The sequence below is a fragment of the Mytilus edulis genome, chromosome 7, assembly GCF_963676685.1.
Source record: "Mytilus edulis chromosome 7, xbMytEdul2.2, whole genome shotgun sequence".
NCBI lineage: Eukaryota > Metazoa > Mollusca > Bivalvia > Mytilida > Mytilidae > Mytilus > Mytilus edulis.
The window spans coordinates 30,566,672-30,584,129 of record NC_092350.1 but is presented as its reverse complement, the minus strand read 5'-3'; the positions used below and the strand labels follow the sequence as shown (position 1 = coordinate 30,584,129).

The window sequence follows — 17,458 nt, the reverse complement described above, 5'->3', positions numbered from 1 at the left end:
AGGGGATGGTGATACCAACAAGTAATAACTGACTTTTAAAAACAGTTTTTTAAAGAGTCTCCATATATAATAATTGAAATGACATTCTTCCGTGTCTTCATATCCTGTGTCGACTGTTACATTATATCATCAACTCATCATATAATCCCAAATTTAAAACTTTGTACTCCAGACTCACGTTTCGTCTACAAAATACTCATCTGTGATGCTAAAAAAAACAGAATTAAAAAGGCTATTAAATAAAGTATAAAGTTGATGAGCAATTGAGGACTAAAAATGTGTAAGGTTTTGTCGTGATTTACAATTGATACATGTACTTTTTCATTTTAATACCCTGATCTTATCATCAAATAAGTCTTTCGTCTTTACTTCTATTCCAGACTGGAATTTAAAAGACTCTGTTGGTAACCCAGTGATAGATATCTGCATGGTCCAGATATCCCCATCCAAAACTGTTGTTGCGTCTTTATATTTTTCGGTCAACCTGTATTTAGAAAAATCTACAGTTTGTGCTTGTTTTCGTTTAACTTTTTATTGATTTTACTTGAACTTTTACTTTAAATGCATAGTTTCTAAAAATAACCCATGTTGTAACTTAATTATACCATACTTTGCTATGGTATAAGTATAGTCTCGTGAAGCCGGGAATTTTCGGTACAACTATGGTATAATTTACATTGCAATTACATGTAACAGTATGAAATATCTATAAAATAGTAGTTGCACTCAAAATCATCGTGTTAATTTTATAGCGCTAGATTAATCATTAACAAATAAGTTTTGGAATGTACACCACATCTTATATTGTTACATATGTATACAAGTGAAGGTGTCTTTGGCAGTATTAATACATACATAATTGTATTTAATCTGTCAGTACAGAATAAATTAAATCTTACGTACCCTATGCTTTACAAAATTCTTTATAATTAGTGAATGAATTTTTATCTTCTTTCCATTTTCCTATAAATTGGGCCATTGTATGGATATACTTAAAACGTTGAACCAGAATGAGGATTATTTGTTATTACTACCCCAAATACACGCTTACACACGTTGATTAACAGTATTCGATAATAAAACGTATTATTTAATGTACATGTATTGAGTGCTGACGCGTTCAATATGTGTAAATTTATCTTTCTTCTCTGATTGTTATCATGTTTTATTTAATCATCCATTTACATGTACATTGTACTTCGCCTCGTATTGAACTGATTTAAATTAACATGTATAACAAACTGTACTTTCATTCATTTACTACTACACGTACCTTCCACGAGGCTGATTCCGGCATGTTTATCAAATAAATCTGCATATATAACTGATAAACTGGCAGTTGTCCAACAACTAATCAATCTAAAGTTAATAACATTATGATATCTACACTGTATGACAATTCAATGTCAACATCATTGATGAACATCTTCGGCAATTTGTGTTATCAATATTTCTTGGTATTTCGTTACTTAAAGTTCATAATTATGCATGTTACACAAGGATTTGAAATTTTGGTATTTTAGATTTCACAGTCATTCTGCTAGTATATCTTTCTGGTAACTATATCAGATAGTACATGTATGAGCAAATATCTTTATCTTTATCTTTATCTTTATGTCATGTGACCACCTAGACAACAAGGAAAGAATATATGTTGAAATGGCACAAACTCCGTCTCGAAAATGTGATGCTTGCAAAGGTGAAACTATATACACAGCTTCAGTGTATTGCGAGGAATGCGAACAGTCTTTATGCAAAGGATGTAACGACTTTCATGACCGATTTTGTAAGGATCATCATGTTTTTGACATAAATAAAGCTGGTAATCGCGTGTTTAAAGCAAAACCCGTTTGTGAATTTCACAAGAATAAATTCCTTTTTTTTTGCAGTACATGTAAATGCCTTACATGCGACGAATGTATGACAAGTTCTCACAATGGTCATATAACGGACACGATTAAAAAGATTGTTGATGCGTACCGAGTAAATGCAAAAAAAAACCATGTAAAGTTGAAAGCGAAGTTGAAATTGTACAGAGGACACTGGAAACAATAAAAACAAAACAAACGCATCAGATTACATCTGATTTTGACTCTTACGTTAAAAAAGTCGAAAAAACATGCCGGGATATTTATGGAATAGTTGATCATACAAAAAAAATACATATGACTCCTGCATCGGACTTCCAAACGAATGAGAAAGAAGATTTGGACAGAAAACGAGTGTTCTTTCAGCGTCAATATGATGAATCATCTGGAATATTACTGCAGATTGACAACCTTTTACAAGAATCACACGACATTACTCTCTTTACTGACTGGAAACGTCTTAAAACGGATGTACAGAATTTGACTGAAATAGATCAAACCCTCCAAAATCCAAAAAGAATTGAAAGTTTTAACGAAGATAATTTTATGAAAGCAGTTATGGAAGACATAGATAAAAGGCTGACTAGGAGGTATGTCATAATTTTGAAGCTATAATTTGAAACTTAACACTTAAAAATGGTTCCATAAACGTGATGCACAGGCACAGATAATGCGCTTGTGGGGTGGGGGGGGGGGGAGGGGGCACACAATCGTTTCAACATAGATTTTATAAAAATATGCCACTACATGTTCTGTCTGAGTTGTTTCATTTTCTTCATTCCGTGAATTGGACATGCTTCAAAAATTTTGCTCTAGACATCAACAACCCAACAATGATTAATTTCCTGATGTTAGTAAAGGAATACCTTCAAAATCACATCTCTTAGCTCTTCTTGAAAGCAGGCAATATGGTATACATCAAACAAGAGTTATATCGATCTCCCCAAGCATTTTCGGGGGAGGGGGGGATGGGTTAGCTTCAACAACACTTTAATCATTCTATGATTATCCTCTCGGTCTAAATGATAAAATTATAGGGCAAGGGAACATATCTAAAACTTCTATCGATGTCATTCATATTGTTGATAAACGACTTAGAAATAATAGGTCTCATGGTAAACGCAAAAACCGTAATCAACGTATTAAACATCGTATAAATTATACACATGCTGATCTGTTATCTATAATAAAGAATAATGACAGACATCAAGTATTATGCAAACTGGGTCAGACACATATAAGTAAATTATATGCTATTTTTCTGGAGTGTGATAAAATTTCATTTTTTTGCCCGTTTTATGAATACACCCGTATTATTACAGCCTTTTGTCATTACAGGCTATTTCCTAGTATTGATAAACCTGAAAATCATAAACGACATTTTCTTAAATTAAAATATATAAATAGAGGTATTGATTTTATTAATTTGTCTAGCATATTCAATGACTCTTCTGTCTATAGCTTAATACCTGCATATTTTGATAATATAGAACAACCCATTATTTCGTATTCTTATAAAAAAAACCTAGCAGAAATTTGATTTTTAATTATACGTCAATTACAACAGACGTCAATATATAAAATTAATAATGTTCCTTCCACTTGAGACTGCGAAACATCTAGTTTTAAGTATGTTCCTTATGGTCATGTAATTACAGGAGACCTCAACATCGTCGAAGACCGTGAGGTCATAACTTTTTTAAAGAAAGGACCGAAATACCGTCCTCCATCTATAATAGATTGGAAACAGTTTCGTCAGGTCATTAAAGACGCTCTGCTCTGTCTGCCTACTGTAAAAATTGGTGCAAACGTGAGAAATCTGATAAAAAAAATCTTAAGACAGTTATTTGAATAAAATTATGAATACTGTTAATATTCGAATATCTCATTTAGAAAACAAATTCTGAAATTAATAATAGGAACCATGATATTTCCATTTCTAGAATAAAAAATAAACTCAAGGTACTCGCAGAGCGGTTTGTGTTCGTACCGACAGACAAGGCAGCCAATAATGTAGTGATGGTGTGACGCATATACTACACAGAAGGTCTTCAAAACGAAATTATCAATTCCTAGATACATTTAGGTCAGTGCGCACCACAGAGAGTCAAATCGTTAACAAGCATAATTGTTATCAAAGGTACCAGGACTATAATTTAATACGCCAGACGCGCGTTTCGTCTACATAAGACTCATCAGTGACGCTCAGATCAAAACAATTAAAAAGCCAAACAAATTCAAAGTTGAAGAGCATTGAGGACCCAAAATTCCAAAAAGTTGTGCCAAATACGGCTAAGGTAATCTACTCCTGGGCGTAAGAAAATCCTTAGATTTTCGAAAAATTCAAAGTTTTGTAAACAGAAAATGTATAAAAATGACAAAATAATTGATATTCATGTCAACACCGAAGTGCTGACTACTGGGCTGGTGATACCCTCGGGGACGAAACGTCCACCAGCAGTGGCATCGACCCAGTGGTGTAAATTGTTATCAAAGGTACCAGGACTATAATTTAATACGCCAGACGCGCGTTTCGTCTACATAAGACTCATCAGTGACGCTCAGATCAAAACAATTAAAAAGCCAAACAAATTCAAAGTTGAAGAGCATTGAGGACCCAAAATTCCAAAAAGTTGTGCCAAATACGGCTAAGGTAATCTACTCCTGGGCGTAAGAAAATCCTTAGATTTTCGAAAAATTCAAAGTTTTGTAAACAGAAAATGTATAAAAATGACAAAATAATTGATATTCATGTCAACACCGAAGTGCTGACTACTGGGCTGGTGATACCCTCGGGGACGAAACGTCCACCAGCAGTGGCATCGACCCAGTGGTGTAAATTGTTATCAAAGGTACCAGGACTATAATTTAATACGCCAGACGCGCGTTTCGTCTACATAAGACTCATCAGTGACGCTCAGATCAAAACAATTAAAAAGCCAAACAAATTCAAAGTTGAAGAGCATTGAGGACCCAAAATTCCAAAAAGTTGTGCCAAATACGGCTAAGGTAATCTACTCCTGGGCGTAAGAAAATCCTTAGATTTTCGAAAAATTCAAAGTTTTGTAAACAGAAAATGTATAAAAATGACAAAATAATTGATATTCATGTCAACACCGAAGTGCTGACTACTGGGCTGGTGATACCCTCGGGGACGAAACGTCCACCAGCAGTGGCATCGACCCAGTGGTGTAAATTGTTATCAAAGGTACCAGGACTATAATTTAATACGCCAGACGCGCGTTTCGTCTACATAAGACTCATCAGTGACGCTCAGATCAAAACAATTAAAAAGCCAAACAAATTCAAAGTTGAAGAGCATTGAGGACCCAAAATTCCAAAAAGTTGTGCCAAATACGGCTAAGGTAATCTACTCCTGGGCGTAAGAAAATCCTTAGATTTTCGAAAAATTCAAAGTTTTGTAAACAGAAAATGTATAAAAATGACAAAATAATTGATATTCATGTCAACACCGAAGTGCTGACTACTGGGCTGGTGATACCCTCGGGGACGAAACGTCCACCAGCAGTGGCATCGACCCAGTGGTGTAAATTGTTATCAAAGGTACCAGGACTATAATTTAATACGCCAGACGCGCGTTTCGTCTACATAAGACTCATCAGTGACGCTCAGATCAAAACAATTAAAAAGCCAAACAAATTCAAAGTTGAAGAGCATTGAGGACCCAAAATTCCAAAAAGTTGTGCCAAATACGGCTAAGGTAATCTACTCCTGGGCGTAAGAAAATCCTTAGATTTTCGAAAAATTCAAAGTTTTGTAAACAGAAAATGTATAAAAATGACAAAATAATTGATATTCATGTCAACACCGAAGTGCTGACTACTGGGCTGGTGATACCCTCGGGGACGAAACGTCCACCAGCAGTGGCATCGACCCAGTGGTGTAAATTGTTATCAAAGGTACCAGGACTATAATTTAATACGCCAGACGCGCGTTTCGTCTACATAAGACTCATCAGTGACGCTCAGATCAAAACAATTAAAAAGCCAAACAAATTCAAAGTTGAAGAGCATTGAGGACCCAAAATTCCAAAAAGTTGTGCCAAATACGGCTAAGGTAATCTACTCCTGGGCGTAAGAAAATCCTTAGATTTTCGAAAAATTCAAAGTTTTGTAAACAGAAAATGTATAAAAATGACAAAATAATTGATATTCATGTCAACACCGAAGTGCTGACTACTGGGCTGGTGATACCCTCGGGACGAAACGTCCACCAGCAGTGGCATCGACCCAGTGGTGTAAATTGTTATCAAAGGTACCAGGACTATAATTTAATACGCCAGACGCGCGTTTCGTCTACATAAGACTCATCAGTGACGCTCAGATCAAAACAATTAAAAAGCCAAACAAATTCAAAGTTGAAGAGCATTGAGGACCCAAAATTCCAAAAAGTTGTGCCAAATACGGCTAAGGTAATCTACTCCTGGGCGTAAGAAAATCCTTAGATTTTCGAAAAATTCAAAGTTTTGTAAACAGAAAATGTATAAAAATGACAAAATAATTGATATTCATGTCAACACCGAAGTGCTGACTACTGGGCTGGTGATACCCTCGGGGACGAAACGTCCACCAGCAGTGGCATCGACCCAGTGGTGTAAATTGTTATCAAAGGTACCAGGACTATAATTTAATACGCCAGACGCGCGTTTCGTCTACATAAGACTCATCAGTGACGCTCAGATCAAAACAATTAAAAAGCCAAACAAATTCAAAGTTGAAGAGCATTGAGGACCCAAAATTCCAAAAAGTTGTGCCAAATACGGCTAAGGTAATCTACTCCTGGGCGTAAGAAAATCCTTAGATTTTCGAAAAATTCAAAGTTTTGTAAACAGAAAATGTATAAAAATGACAAAATAATTGATATTCATGTCAACACCGAAGTGCTGACTACTGGGCTGGTGATACCCTCGGGGACGAAACGTCCACCAGCAGTGGCATCGACCCAGTGGTGTAAATTGTTATCAAAGGTACCAGGACTATAATTTAATACGCCAGACGCGCGTTTCGTCTACATAAGACTCATCAGTGACGCTCAGATCAAAACAATTAAAAAGCCAAACAAATTCAAAGTTGAAGAGCATTGAGGACCCAAAATTCCAAAAAGTTGTGCCAAATACGGCTAAGGTAATCTACTCCTGGGCGTAAGAAAATCCTTAGATTTTCGAAAAATTCAAAGTTTTGTAAACAGAAAATGTATAAAAATGACAAAATAATTGATATTCATGTCAACACCGAAGTGCTGACTACTGGGCTGGTGATACCCTCGGGGACGAAACGTCCACCAGCAGTGGCATCGACCCAGTGGTGTAAATTGTTATCAAAGGTACCAGGACTATAATTTAATACGCCAGACGCGCGTTTCGTCTACATAAGACTCATCAGTGACGCTCAGATCAAAACAATTAAAAAGCCAAACAAATTCAAAGTTGAAGAGCATTGAGGACCCAAAATTCCAAAAAGTTGTGCCAAATACGGCTAAGGTAATCTACTCCTGGGCGTAAGAAAATCCTTAGATTTTCGAAAAATTCAAAGTTTTGTAAACAGAAAATGTATAAAAATGACAAAATAATTGATATTCATGTCAACACCGAAGTGCTGACTACTGGGCTGGTGATACCCTCGGGGACGAAACGTCCACCAGCAGTGGCATCGACCCAGTGGTGTAAATTGTTATCAAAGGTACCAGGACTATAATTTAATATGCCAGACGCGCGTTTCGTCTACATAAGACTCATCAGTGACGCTCAGATCAAAACAATTAAAAAGCCAAACAAATTCAAAGTTGAAGAGCATTGAGGACCCAAAATTCCAAAAAGTTGTGCCAAATACGGCTAAGGTAATCTACTCCTGGGCGTAAGAAAATCCTTAGATTTTCGAAAAATTCAAAGTTTTGTAAACAGAAAATGTATAAAAATGACAAAATAATTGATATTCATGTCAACACCGAAGTGCTGACTACTGGGCTGGTGATACCCTCGGGGACGAAACGTCCACCAGCAGTGGCATCGACCCAGTGGTGTAAATTGTTATCAAAGGTACCAGGACTATAATTTAATACGCCAGACGCGCGTTTCGTCTACATAAGACTCATCAGTGACGCTCAGATCAAAACAATTAAAAAGCCAAACAAATTCAAAGTTGAAGAGCATTGAGGACCCAAAATTCCAAAAAGTTGTGCCAAATACGGCTAAGGTAATCTACTCCTGGGCGTAAGAAAATCCTTAGATTTTCGAAAAATTCAAAGTTTTGTAAACAGAAAATGTATAAAAATGACAAAATAATTGATATTCATGTCAACACCGAAGTGCTGACTACTGGGCTGGTGATACCCTCGGGGACGAAACGTCCACCAGCAGTGGCATCGACCCAGTGGTGTAAATTGTTATCAAAGGTACCAGGACTATAATTTAATACGCCAGACGCGCGTTTCGTCTACATAAGACTCATCAGTGACGCTCAGATCAAAACAATTAAAAAGCCAAACAAATTCAAAGTTGAAGAGCATTGAGGACCCAAAATTCCAAAAAGTTGTGCCAAATACGGCTAAGGTAATCTACTCCTGGGCGTAAGAAAATCCTTAACACTGCCACTACCCAGCTTAAAGCATCTTCCGAACATTTGAAAGTCCCTGACATGTACTGGTTACCGACATTACACAAACAAAAACCATTTAAGTTCTGTTTCATCTCCGCTTCGAGTAAGTGTTCTATTACTAATCTATAATTAGTGCTTCTAACTACCTCCCTTACTACTCAAAGAACTGGTTATTAACTTTTGTAACAAAGCTTATGAAAATAATGGTATTAATTATTTTTGGAGTGTTAAAAATTCTTTAGAGGTTTAAAATACATGCTTTTAATGGTCCTTATAATTCTGTCAACAGTTATGATTTTTCTACTCTGTACACTACACTTCCACACAATCTTATAAAGAAACAGTTTTTGTATTTGATAAAATGGTCTTTCGAAAAATCTCATTGTAATTTTATTTGCTGTAACTCGTTTAAAGCCATTTTCTGTAACGAAAAAGGAAAGTATGCTAGATACACTTACTGGAAATGTGAGTATATGATTGAAGCTTTAAATGTTCTGCTAGATAATATTTATGTACGTTTCGGCGATAAAGTGTATCGTCACGTAGTAGGTATTCCTATAGGCACTAACTGTGCCCCTTTAATAGCAGATTTATTTCTATATTGCTATGAATCTCAGTTTATGACAAAACTCAGTAAAGACCCATCATTGTTACATTTGGTTGATACATTCAAAAATACCTACCGGTATCTGGATGATATTTTTTCGTTGAATAATCCAGAGTTTTCTAAATATACTTCCGAAATTTACCCAAAAGAACTTATTTTAACTAAATCTAACACAAACAGCAGCAGTTGTCCTTTTCTAGATTTAGACATTTCAATTTCAAACGGGAAACTTCATACTAAAATTTACGACAAAAGAGACGATTTTTTATTTCCTATTGTTAATTTTCCCTTTTTAGACGGCGATGTGCCTTTGTCTCCATCATACGGTGTTTTTATATCCCAACTCGTTCGTTGACATGTATCATAAAATCTAATCCTACTTTAAGATAGAGGCAATTGCGTTCAAGCCTCTACTATTTAATTGATTTATTAAATTCATGAAAAGTACAATTATATTTAACCTTTGACAGGTTACTTCGCCTAGTAATGTTTCCAATCACATATAACGCCTCACTCATTAAAATGATCATTCACACAAAGCTACGCTTTTCGTAAGTAAAACACGTTAATTCGTTAAAGGCGTGTTATTCATATCACTTATGGTTGGTTTCCAGCGTATCGATTCATACAAATATAGTCCCGTTGGTCATTATATTACAGGGGACACTGACATCGTTAGCAAAGTGTTCTCAAGATAGGTTAAATATAAAATTTCCTATCCAAAATAACTACAACAAGCACACGGTTTTACGGTAATTTTTCACACAATAGGATTTATCCCGGACGAAGAGTCAAAATATGCTAGCAAACATCCCAGCTTGGAATTTTCCTTGTGAAAGAGGCTTCCAACATTTCTGGAGCACCATACCGCTCGTCAAGCCTCTTCCATAATCTTTGTATACCTATGGTAGGCTTATTGGCGTTCGACGCTCTTATGCTAATGGCATGTTTAGCAAACTCTGGACCGAGCCACTTGATCAGTAAATCGATCTGTCGGAGACTTGCAACTCATCAGTCACGTTCTTAAAGCTTACTTTCCAAGTATGGAATTATTCTGCCCGATCGTTAAAGCTTGTTAATCGGGAGAAAAGCAGGTCCTTACGTAAGGGGAATCAGTTATCTATGATGTAAGGTTGATTTGATGCTGGTGTGCAACAGGGATCTCTTGTTTAACACCCTTTTTTTGGTGTCCAGTAGGGATCTTATCTGAAAGGCCTAGTTTTTGTATGACGGTTAAAAATCCCAGATCTGGGATAAAGGTAACTTACGGTGACTTGGTATCGGGAGGCAAGACAGCAGATGTCTGTGACAGCAAGTTCAGTGCCACGGATGACACGAACGCTGATGCTCCGTGACTCCGCTTGAACTTAACAGGAATTTGTTTTTTTTTCTTTTGAGGTCCTATTACTTCCTTTACAACAGTTGATACAGGAAGTTAATTGACGAAATCTTTCAAACGCTGGAGCGTTAGTAGAATTTATTAAAAAAAAGAGGTTAGAAATGTAAGAGAAAGTGCTATTCCAAGTGATTTTGTTGATCTTCAAAGAAAAATGAAAGACATATTAAGATTCCAAATTGAACATTAAGAAAAAAAAACATGCCAAAAAAGACGAGGAAGCAACTTCCGTTAAGTTACCTAAATTGGATTTGATATCATTTTCTGGCGACAAAAATAAGTGGATTGAAATTTGGAACTCTTTCAAATCACCAATCAAATATTGAAAAATTCAATTACTTAAGAAGCAAATTGCAAGGACAAGCCAAGCTTGCAATAGATGGGTTAACATTGTCAAACGATAATTATGATCTGGCTGTTGGTATTTTGAGAGAAAGATTTGGAATCAAACAAGATGTAATCAATTTACACTACAACCAAATGATTAATTTGCCCTCTGCTACGCATAGAACAACAAACCTCAGAGATTTTCTTGATAAATTAAAAATACACCTAAGAGGTTTGGAAGTGTTAAAACAAAATGTAAATCAGATTGTGTTCACTTCATTTGTAAAAAAACAAAACTACCCAAAGAAGTGATGCTGCAGTTAGATACTCAAAAGGGCTCCATAGAAAAGTGGACGATTTTCTGTTTATGTAACAAGTTGAATTCATAGCGAGAGAGAAATCAGGATTACCAGACACCCAAAAGGATAGCAGACAAATGTCGATACTGTGATGAGAAATATTGGAATGATGAGTGTCTAAGGTACAAGAGTATTGAAGAAAGAAAGAAAAAAATCAAAGGGAGTTGTTTTAAGTGTCTTAGAGAAGGTAATAAGTCAGCGGACTGTAAACGAGGCAAAATGTGTATTTTCTGCAATGAGGTAAATTCCCACCATAGAAGTTTGTGTCCGAAAAAAATAAATATGAAGACATCAACTGTTCATTTTTCCGAAGAACTGATGGTTAATAGACGTCAAGATCGTGTATATTTTGATGGAACGACGCTTCAGAATGGCAATACAGATGAACAGGAAAACGTTTTCATCACATCTAGTGAAATGGTACTATTGCAAATTGCAAAAACTGATGTCAGAAATGTTGGCAATAATTTCAAGCAGCAACACGTGTTCTTTTCGATTCAGAATCCCAGAGGACGTACATTTCACAAAGTTTAGCAAATAAGTTTAAATTAAAGAGTTAAAAGGAAGAAGAAAGGAAGCTTGTTACATTTGGAAGTGAAAAAGCTAAAATTGTGAAAACATAGAGCACTAAACTGGAGATAAGATTGAAGAATAGAAAGTACTTAAGTATTATGGCCAATATAGTCCCTGTTATAAGCGGAAATGTACAAAGTAGGAAATTAGATGACTCCACAATTACCCATTTGAAACAATTTTTAAGAGACATTGAACTTGCAGATAATTTACCAGGTGAAATTGAGTCATCAAGTATGGGTATACTTGTAAATGATTATTATTTAGATTTAATACTTTCACAAAGAATTGAGGTTCAACATGGGTTGTATCTTCTTGCCTCAAAACTTGGCTGGATAATTACAGGAAGAGCAAAAGATACTCCTGATTGTAAAGATGAAACAGGATGATTTTGTCACATGTCATTAGTGATGTTGTTTCTAAAAAGACAAGTAATATGTAAAACGAATGTGAATTTATTTCCCAACCAGATATTACTGATTTCTGGAACTTGGACTCAATTGGTATTACCGATCAGTCGAAAAATCCAGATGATGAAAAGGCAATACAATCGTTCAGAGAAAACTGAAATTCCAAAATAGAAGATACCAAGTAACTTGGCCTGGGAACAAGATGATCCTGATTTACCTATTAATAGTTCTCTAGCTTTTGGAAGATTAAAGTCTTGTATCGGCCGGACGAAGAAAAAACAGAGTTACTAAAACAGTATAATGGTGTCATACAAGAACAATTGAAACGTGAGATAATAGAGAAAGTTGAAGAAAAGACAGCCAGTTTGATCCACTATATTCCTCATCATGCAGTCATTACACTACTGAAATCAATCACCAAGTTACGAATAGTGTATGATGCTTCATCGAAAACAAACAAGGACATAAAAAGTTTAAATAAATGTCTGTATAGAGGACCAGTTATGTTGAATAAAATGTGTGGTATACTAATATGAGATTCAGACTTCACAAAGTGGGACTTGTGGCTGATATTGATAAAGCTTTCCTTCAAATAGGTTTACAGCAAAGTGAAAGAGAAGTTACAAGATTTCTCTTGATTAAAGATACAAAAAAGTTTGACCAGTGAACATATAATGTAGTATCGTTTTTTTCGTGTCCCTTTTTTGGTGATATCAAGTCCGTTACTACTAGGGGCTACTATCGATTGTCATTTAAGTGTTTGTGAACAACCAATCGCGGAAAAAAATAAGAAATGACATCTATGTAGATCACCGGAGCTAATGCTGTGACGAAGGTGATAAGTTTGTATTCAGATTCAACGAAGATTTTCAGAGAAGCCTCTATGAACCTAAGAAAATGGATTTCAAATGACAAAAACGTGAATGCCTTTTTTCCAGACGGCGATAAGCATGGCGTGTGTTCAACGAAAGTTCTTGATCATGTTTGGAATGTTGATAGAGATACGTTGCGCTTGAAGTCAACCCGTTCGTGTGTAATAGGAGAGAAACAAACAAAAAGAACCTTTTGAAAGAAGAAGCTGAAGTGTTTGATCCACTTGGACTCTTTTCACCTGTGACGACTCAAGGAAAGATTGTTTTTTTTTAAGATCTATAGAAAAGATTAAATTGAGACGATGAATTAGATAAAGAAGATTACGTCAGATGGAAAGAGATACATTCACATTTACTTTAGATAACATATTGTGAGATTCCTAGAAGTATTGCAATCGATAGCTTGCCACAACTAAGGAAGTATAAATTACATTGTTTTGTGACGCCTCTCCTAGAAGTATTGCAATGGATAGCTTGCCACAACTAAGGAAGTATAAATTACATTGTTTTGTGACGCCTCTCCTAGAAGTATTGCAATGGATAGCTTGTCACAACTAAGGAAGTATAAATTACATTGTTTTGTGACGCCTCTCCTAGAAGTATTGCAATGGATAGCTTGTCACAACTAAGGAAGTATAAATTACATTGTTTTGTTATGCCTCTTAAAATGCGTATACTGCCGCTATTTATATTCATCAAGTTAGTAATGGAGTTTCAAAGTGGCATCTTATGTTTTCTAAGACTAGACTTATACTCCAGAATGACAATTCCAAGACTAGAATTAATGGCAGTTCTTATTGGAGTTAGTAGTCTGAAATTCGTTGAAAGTGAAATGAAAATACCGATTGAAAAGAACTTCTTGTGGTCGGATCACAATGTGTATTAAAGTCGATTTCATCACACAAAGATCTAACTGTGTACGTACGAAACAGGGTAACAGAAATAAAGAAACAAGAAAATGTAAAGTTTGAGTTTTTATTCCAACCAATGAAAACCCTGCTGATGTTTCTACAAGAAGAACTTCGACAAACAAACTTGCCATCCACAGATTGTGGTGGCATGGCCCTGTCTGGTTAAACTGTGCTGAAGGATCCTGGAAGTTGTACTCTTATAACGAGAAATCAATTATCAATTAAAAAGTCAAAAAGAATGTCAAAGAAAGCATTTCTCATTATAGTGCAAAAGTTTATGTATCTGACAAAACACCTTATGGAATCCAAAGTGATAAGTTCTCTTCCTTCATACGATAAATTCGTATTACAGCATGGATTACATGTTTTATAGATCGATTCAGAAAAAACGTCAACAGAGTCAAGACAAGAACAATGGATTAAATGTATTCAGAAGAAACGTTACTCTGATGTTTTCATTGCCCTTTCCTGTAAACAACTTCATTGTGGCGTTTCACAAACATTATCCCCTATCAGGTACAATTACTGGAAACCGCAAGGTCGTGCTGCTGTAAGACAAGTTCTGCGAAATTGCTAAGTTTGTAGACGTCCTGAAGGCGGACCATACAAAATGTCATTAATGGCTCCGTTTCTTAAATCAAGAGTGTCACAGGTAGTCTCTTTTTCAGAAACGAGGCTTGATTATTTAGGTCCTATCCTAGTGAAATATTCTGGAGAAACAAGGAAAAGATGGAATTTGACTTTTCACATGTGTTGTAACAGGGTATAAAATGTACTGAAAGGAAACTTAGAATAAATTTAATGAATTCTTTAATCTACAATTCTGATAAATTAGTATTGTTGTGAGAAAAAGAGTTTTTAGAGTTTTCTATTTGATAAATGTTAGTTTAGATTTAATACTTGAAATAAATATCATGAATATAAAGTATTACAGATTTTTAAAAAAAATGTTAAGTGACTTTTTTCCTTTATAAAACTCGTAGTTGCTTTATTTTTTTAGTTCTCGTGACCTCTACCGCCTTACAGCAAAAGGCAATGTGAATATTTTAAATATAAATGAAAGTTATATAAATCTTCCACAAGGTTCAAAATGGCATGCATACACATATAATCTTCCACGAAAAACATCATGGTAAACTTACACACATTCAATTATGTACGACATGGTAAACATGAAATCGTCCATTAGGTACAAAATGGTATACACATAAATATTCAACGAGGTACAAAATAACTTACATACAAATTTACCATGAGGTACGAAGTGGTATACACGCAAATATTCAATGAGGTACAAAATGGCATACATACAAATCTTCAATGAGGTACGAAAACGTATACATATAAATCTTCCATAAGGAACTATTAAACTGGCATACATCCATGAGTCAGTTTTTACCAAGAAATTAAAATGCACATATGAATTTTCCATGAGGTGCGAATTGGCATATATATAACTCTTCCCCGACGATCGAATTGGCATACATATCAATCTTTTATGAGGTTCGAAATGGCATATATAGGAACATTCATTATGTACCAAATGGTAAACATATAAATTTTCCATGAGGGACGAAAAGGTATACATGTAAAATATTCCATGAGGAACGAATGGTCAATGTACGAAATGGTCAGAGTACGAAATGGTTTTTGCTAGGGTACGAAAAGGGGGGATACGAAAAAGTTATGGTACGAAATGACTATGATTCCTTGTACTTCGATTCCATACAAATATAATCATGATGAACATATTTATACTGGAAACATTGGCATCATTAACAAGGTGTTAGTTTCATTTTGCATGTGTAATCAGTCAAATAACTCGGAAAAAAGATAAAGATTTCAAGCAGACCGTTCACCTTTGCAATATCCTTTTTTTTGAAGATTACGAGCATATACTATGAGATGTTAGCACTGCTCAAAATCTGATGTATTGAGTGACAAAACATCATTATTATATCTGAAAGTGAGAGTAATGAAATTCATTAATTGATTCTTTCTTTTATGAATCTTCTTTCAGTATATTCAAAGAAACAGAAACTGAAATTGAATTGTTGACAAATGCAGTAAAGGAGAAAGAAATGTTAGCCTGCGAACTCCAGAAGGAAAACAATGATTTAAACAAAGATTTAAGACAAAAGCAAGCAGAAATAGAAAAGTTATCGCAGTAAGTCTACAATTGATAAAATCGGCAACATTGTACCTTTTGTTTAGTCCCCCAATAACGAAGACGAAGAGACTTTATGATTGCAGTCCGTTCGTCTGTGTGGCTGTCCATCTGTCAGTGCGGCAAAAAGATTTGGTGCTTGGACCTAGAAAATTCACTAAATAATCAGTTTTCCGTACTTTTTTTCGTCATGCATAAAGATATTGATTTGAAATTTAATATATAGTTTTGATTCGGTCTAATGCTAATGATATGTGCAGAGTTATAGACCTTAGACTTACAAAATTCACCTAAATGATCTTAAATGATAAGTTTTCAACACTTTTGTCATCTTGCTTGATAATATGTACTTGATTTTTGTTCACAGGCACTTTTCTCAGAATTGTTTTCACTATATACCTCGTATAACACGTGTTATATAAAGGTATGTAGGATTTTTATTCTGAGACAAGTGCCTTTGTATTTGTTATATAATCTACACCATGGCAAGTTATAGATCAAAACGGTTAAAATTGTATTCCAATACAAGGAAATTTAACCGATAGAGACTATGTATTACCATGCAATACTCACAGAATGATTGTTTATATAGGATTAAGCACATATTTTCTAAACGTTATCGATGTGTAAACTCGGGCGATTAACTCACACACCAAAAGGACTTTCATGTAAAGATTGTGAGTCAGCGACTCATTTTACACATAAATAATCTCTGCAAACAATATTTGTCATTCGTATAATTCTTAAACCAAACATTTGCATATTTTTACTTACAATTTTTGGTACATTGGCTACTATGTACCATCAAATACATAATAGACATTTAACTAAGGGGTTAGCCACCATATAGACTTTGTGAAATACATTAAAGTTCGATTAATGCAATTTGTAATAAAATACCACCTGCCTAAAAAACGACATTCTAATAAGACATTTTCCAAATTTGAAGATTACATTAAACATTAACAGAAATGTATTAGTTTTGTGAAACTCAAATTGCTGGAACCTCTTAGTCCCATACATCTGTATCGCGCAGAAAATAGTCTCGGCATTATGGTCCATTGAAGTATAAACCAAATGAAAAATCCTGACGGACCAATCGATTCAAGTATTTGAAGAAATGCAAATCATATAAGAATTATCGTAAAATATACACTGGTGTCATTGAGTATATCGAAAATATGATCGTGAACGTTAATATCTTTGTATATATAATGCTAAACGCAATTTCATAAATGCGTCAAGTAGGAAGGGATCTGTTTGATTTTCCATGGAACCATCCAAACTTAAAAAGTTCATGAAAAAAACCACACACTTACTAAAATTTAGTATTATCCAACATGAATTTGCAGTC

At 34.9% G+C, this 17,458-nt stretch overlaps 1 protein-coding gene across 3 annotated transcripts in view; it reads left to right on the top strand.

The window, feature by feature from the left end:
• Positions 1 to 1,520: 1,520 nt before the first annotated feature.
• The window catches only part of LOC139481228 (heat shock 70 kDa protein 12A-like), an 86,965-nt gene continuing 71,027 nt past the window's right edge, over positions 1,521 to 17,458 (top strand). The window contains exons 1-2 of one of the 3 annotated variants that reach the window (XM_071264398.1): positions 1,522 to 2,458; positions 15,958 to 16,104. In XM_071264398.1, coding sequence (XP_071120499.1) covers positions 2,166 to 2,458; positions 15,958 to 16,104 — 440 coding nt within the window. In that variant the 5' untranslated portion in view covers positions 1,522 to 2,165. Of the gene's footprint in view, positions 2,459 to 15,957; positions 16,105 to 17,458 lie in introns of all 3 variants that reach the window. The other 2 variants (XM_071264397.1, XM_071264399.1) reach the window with 2 other exon arrangements.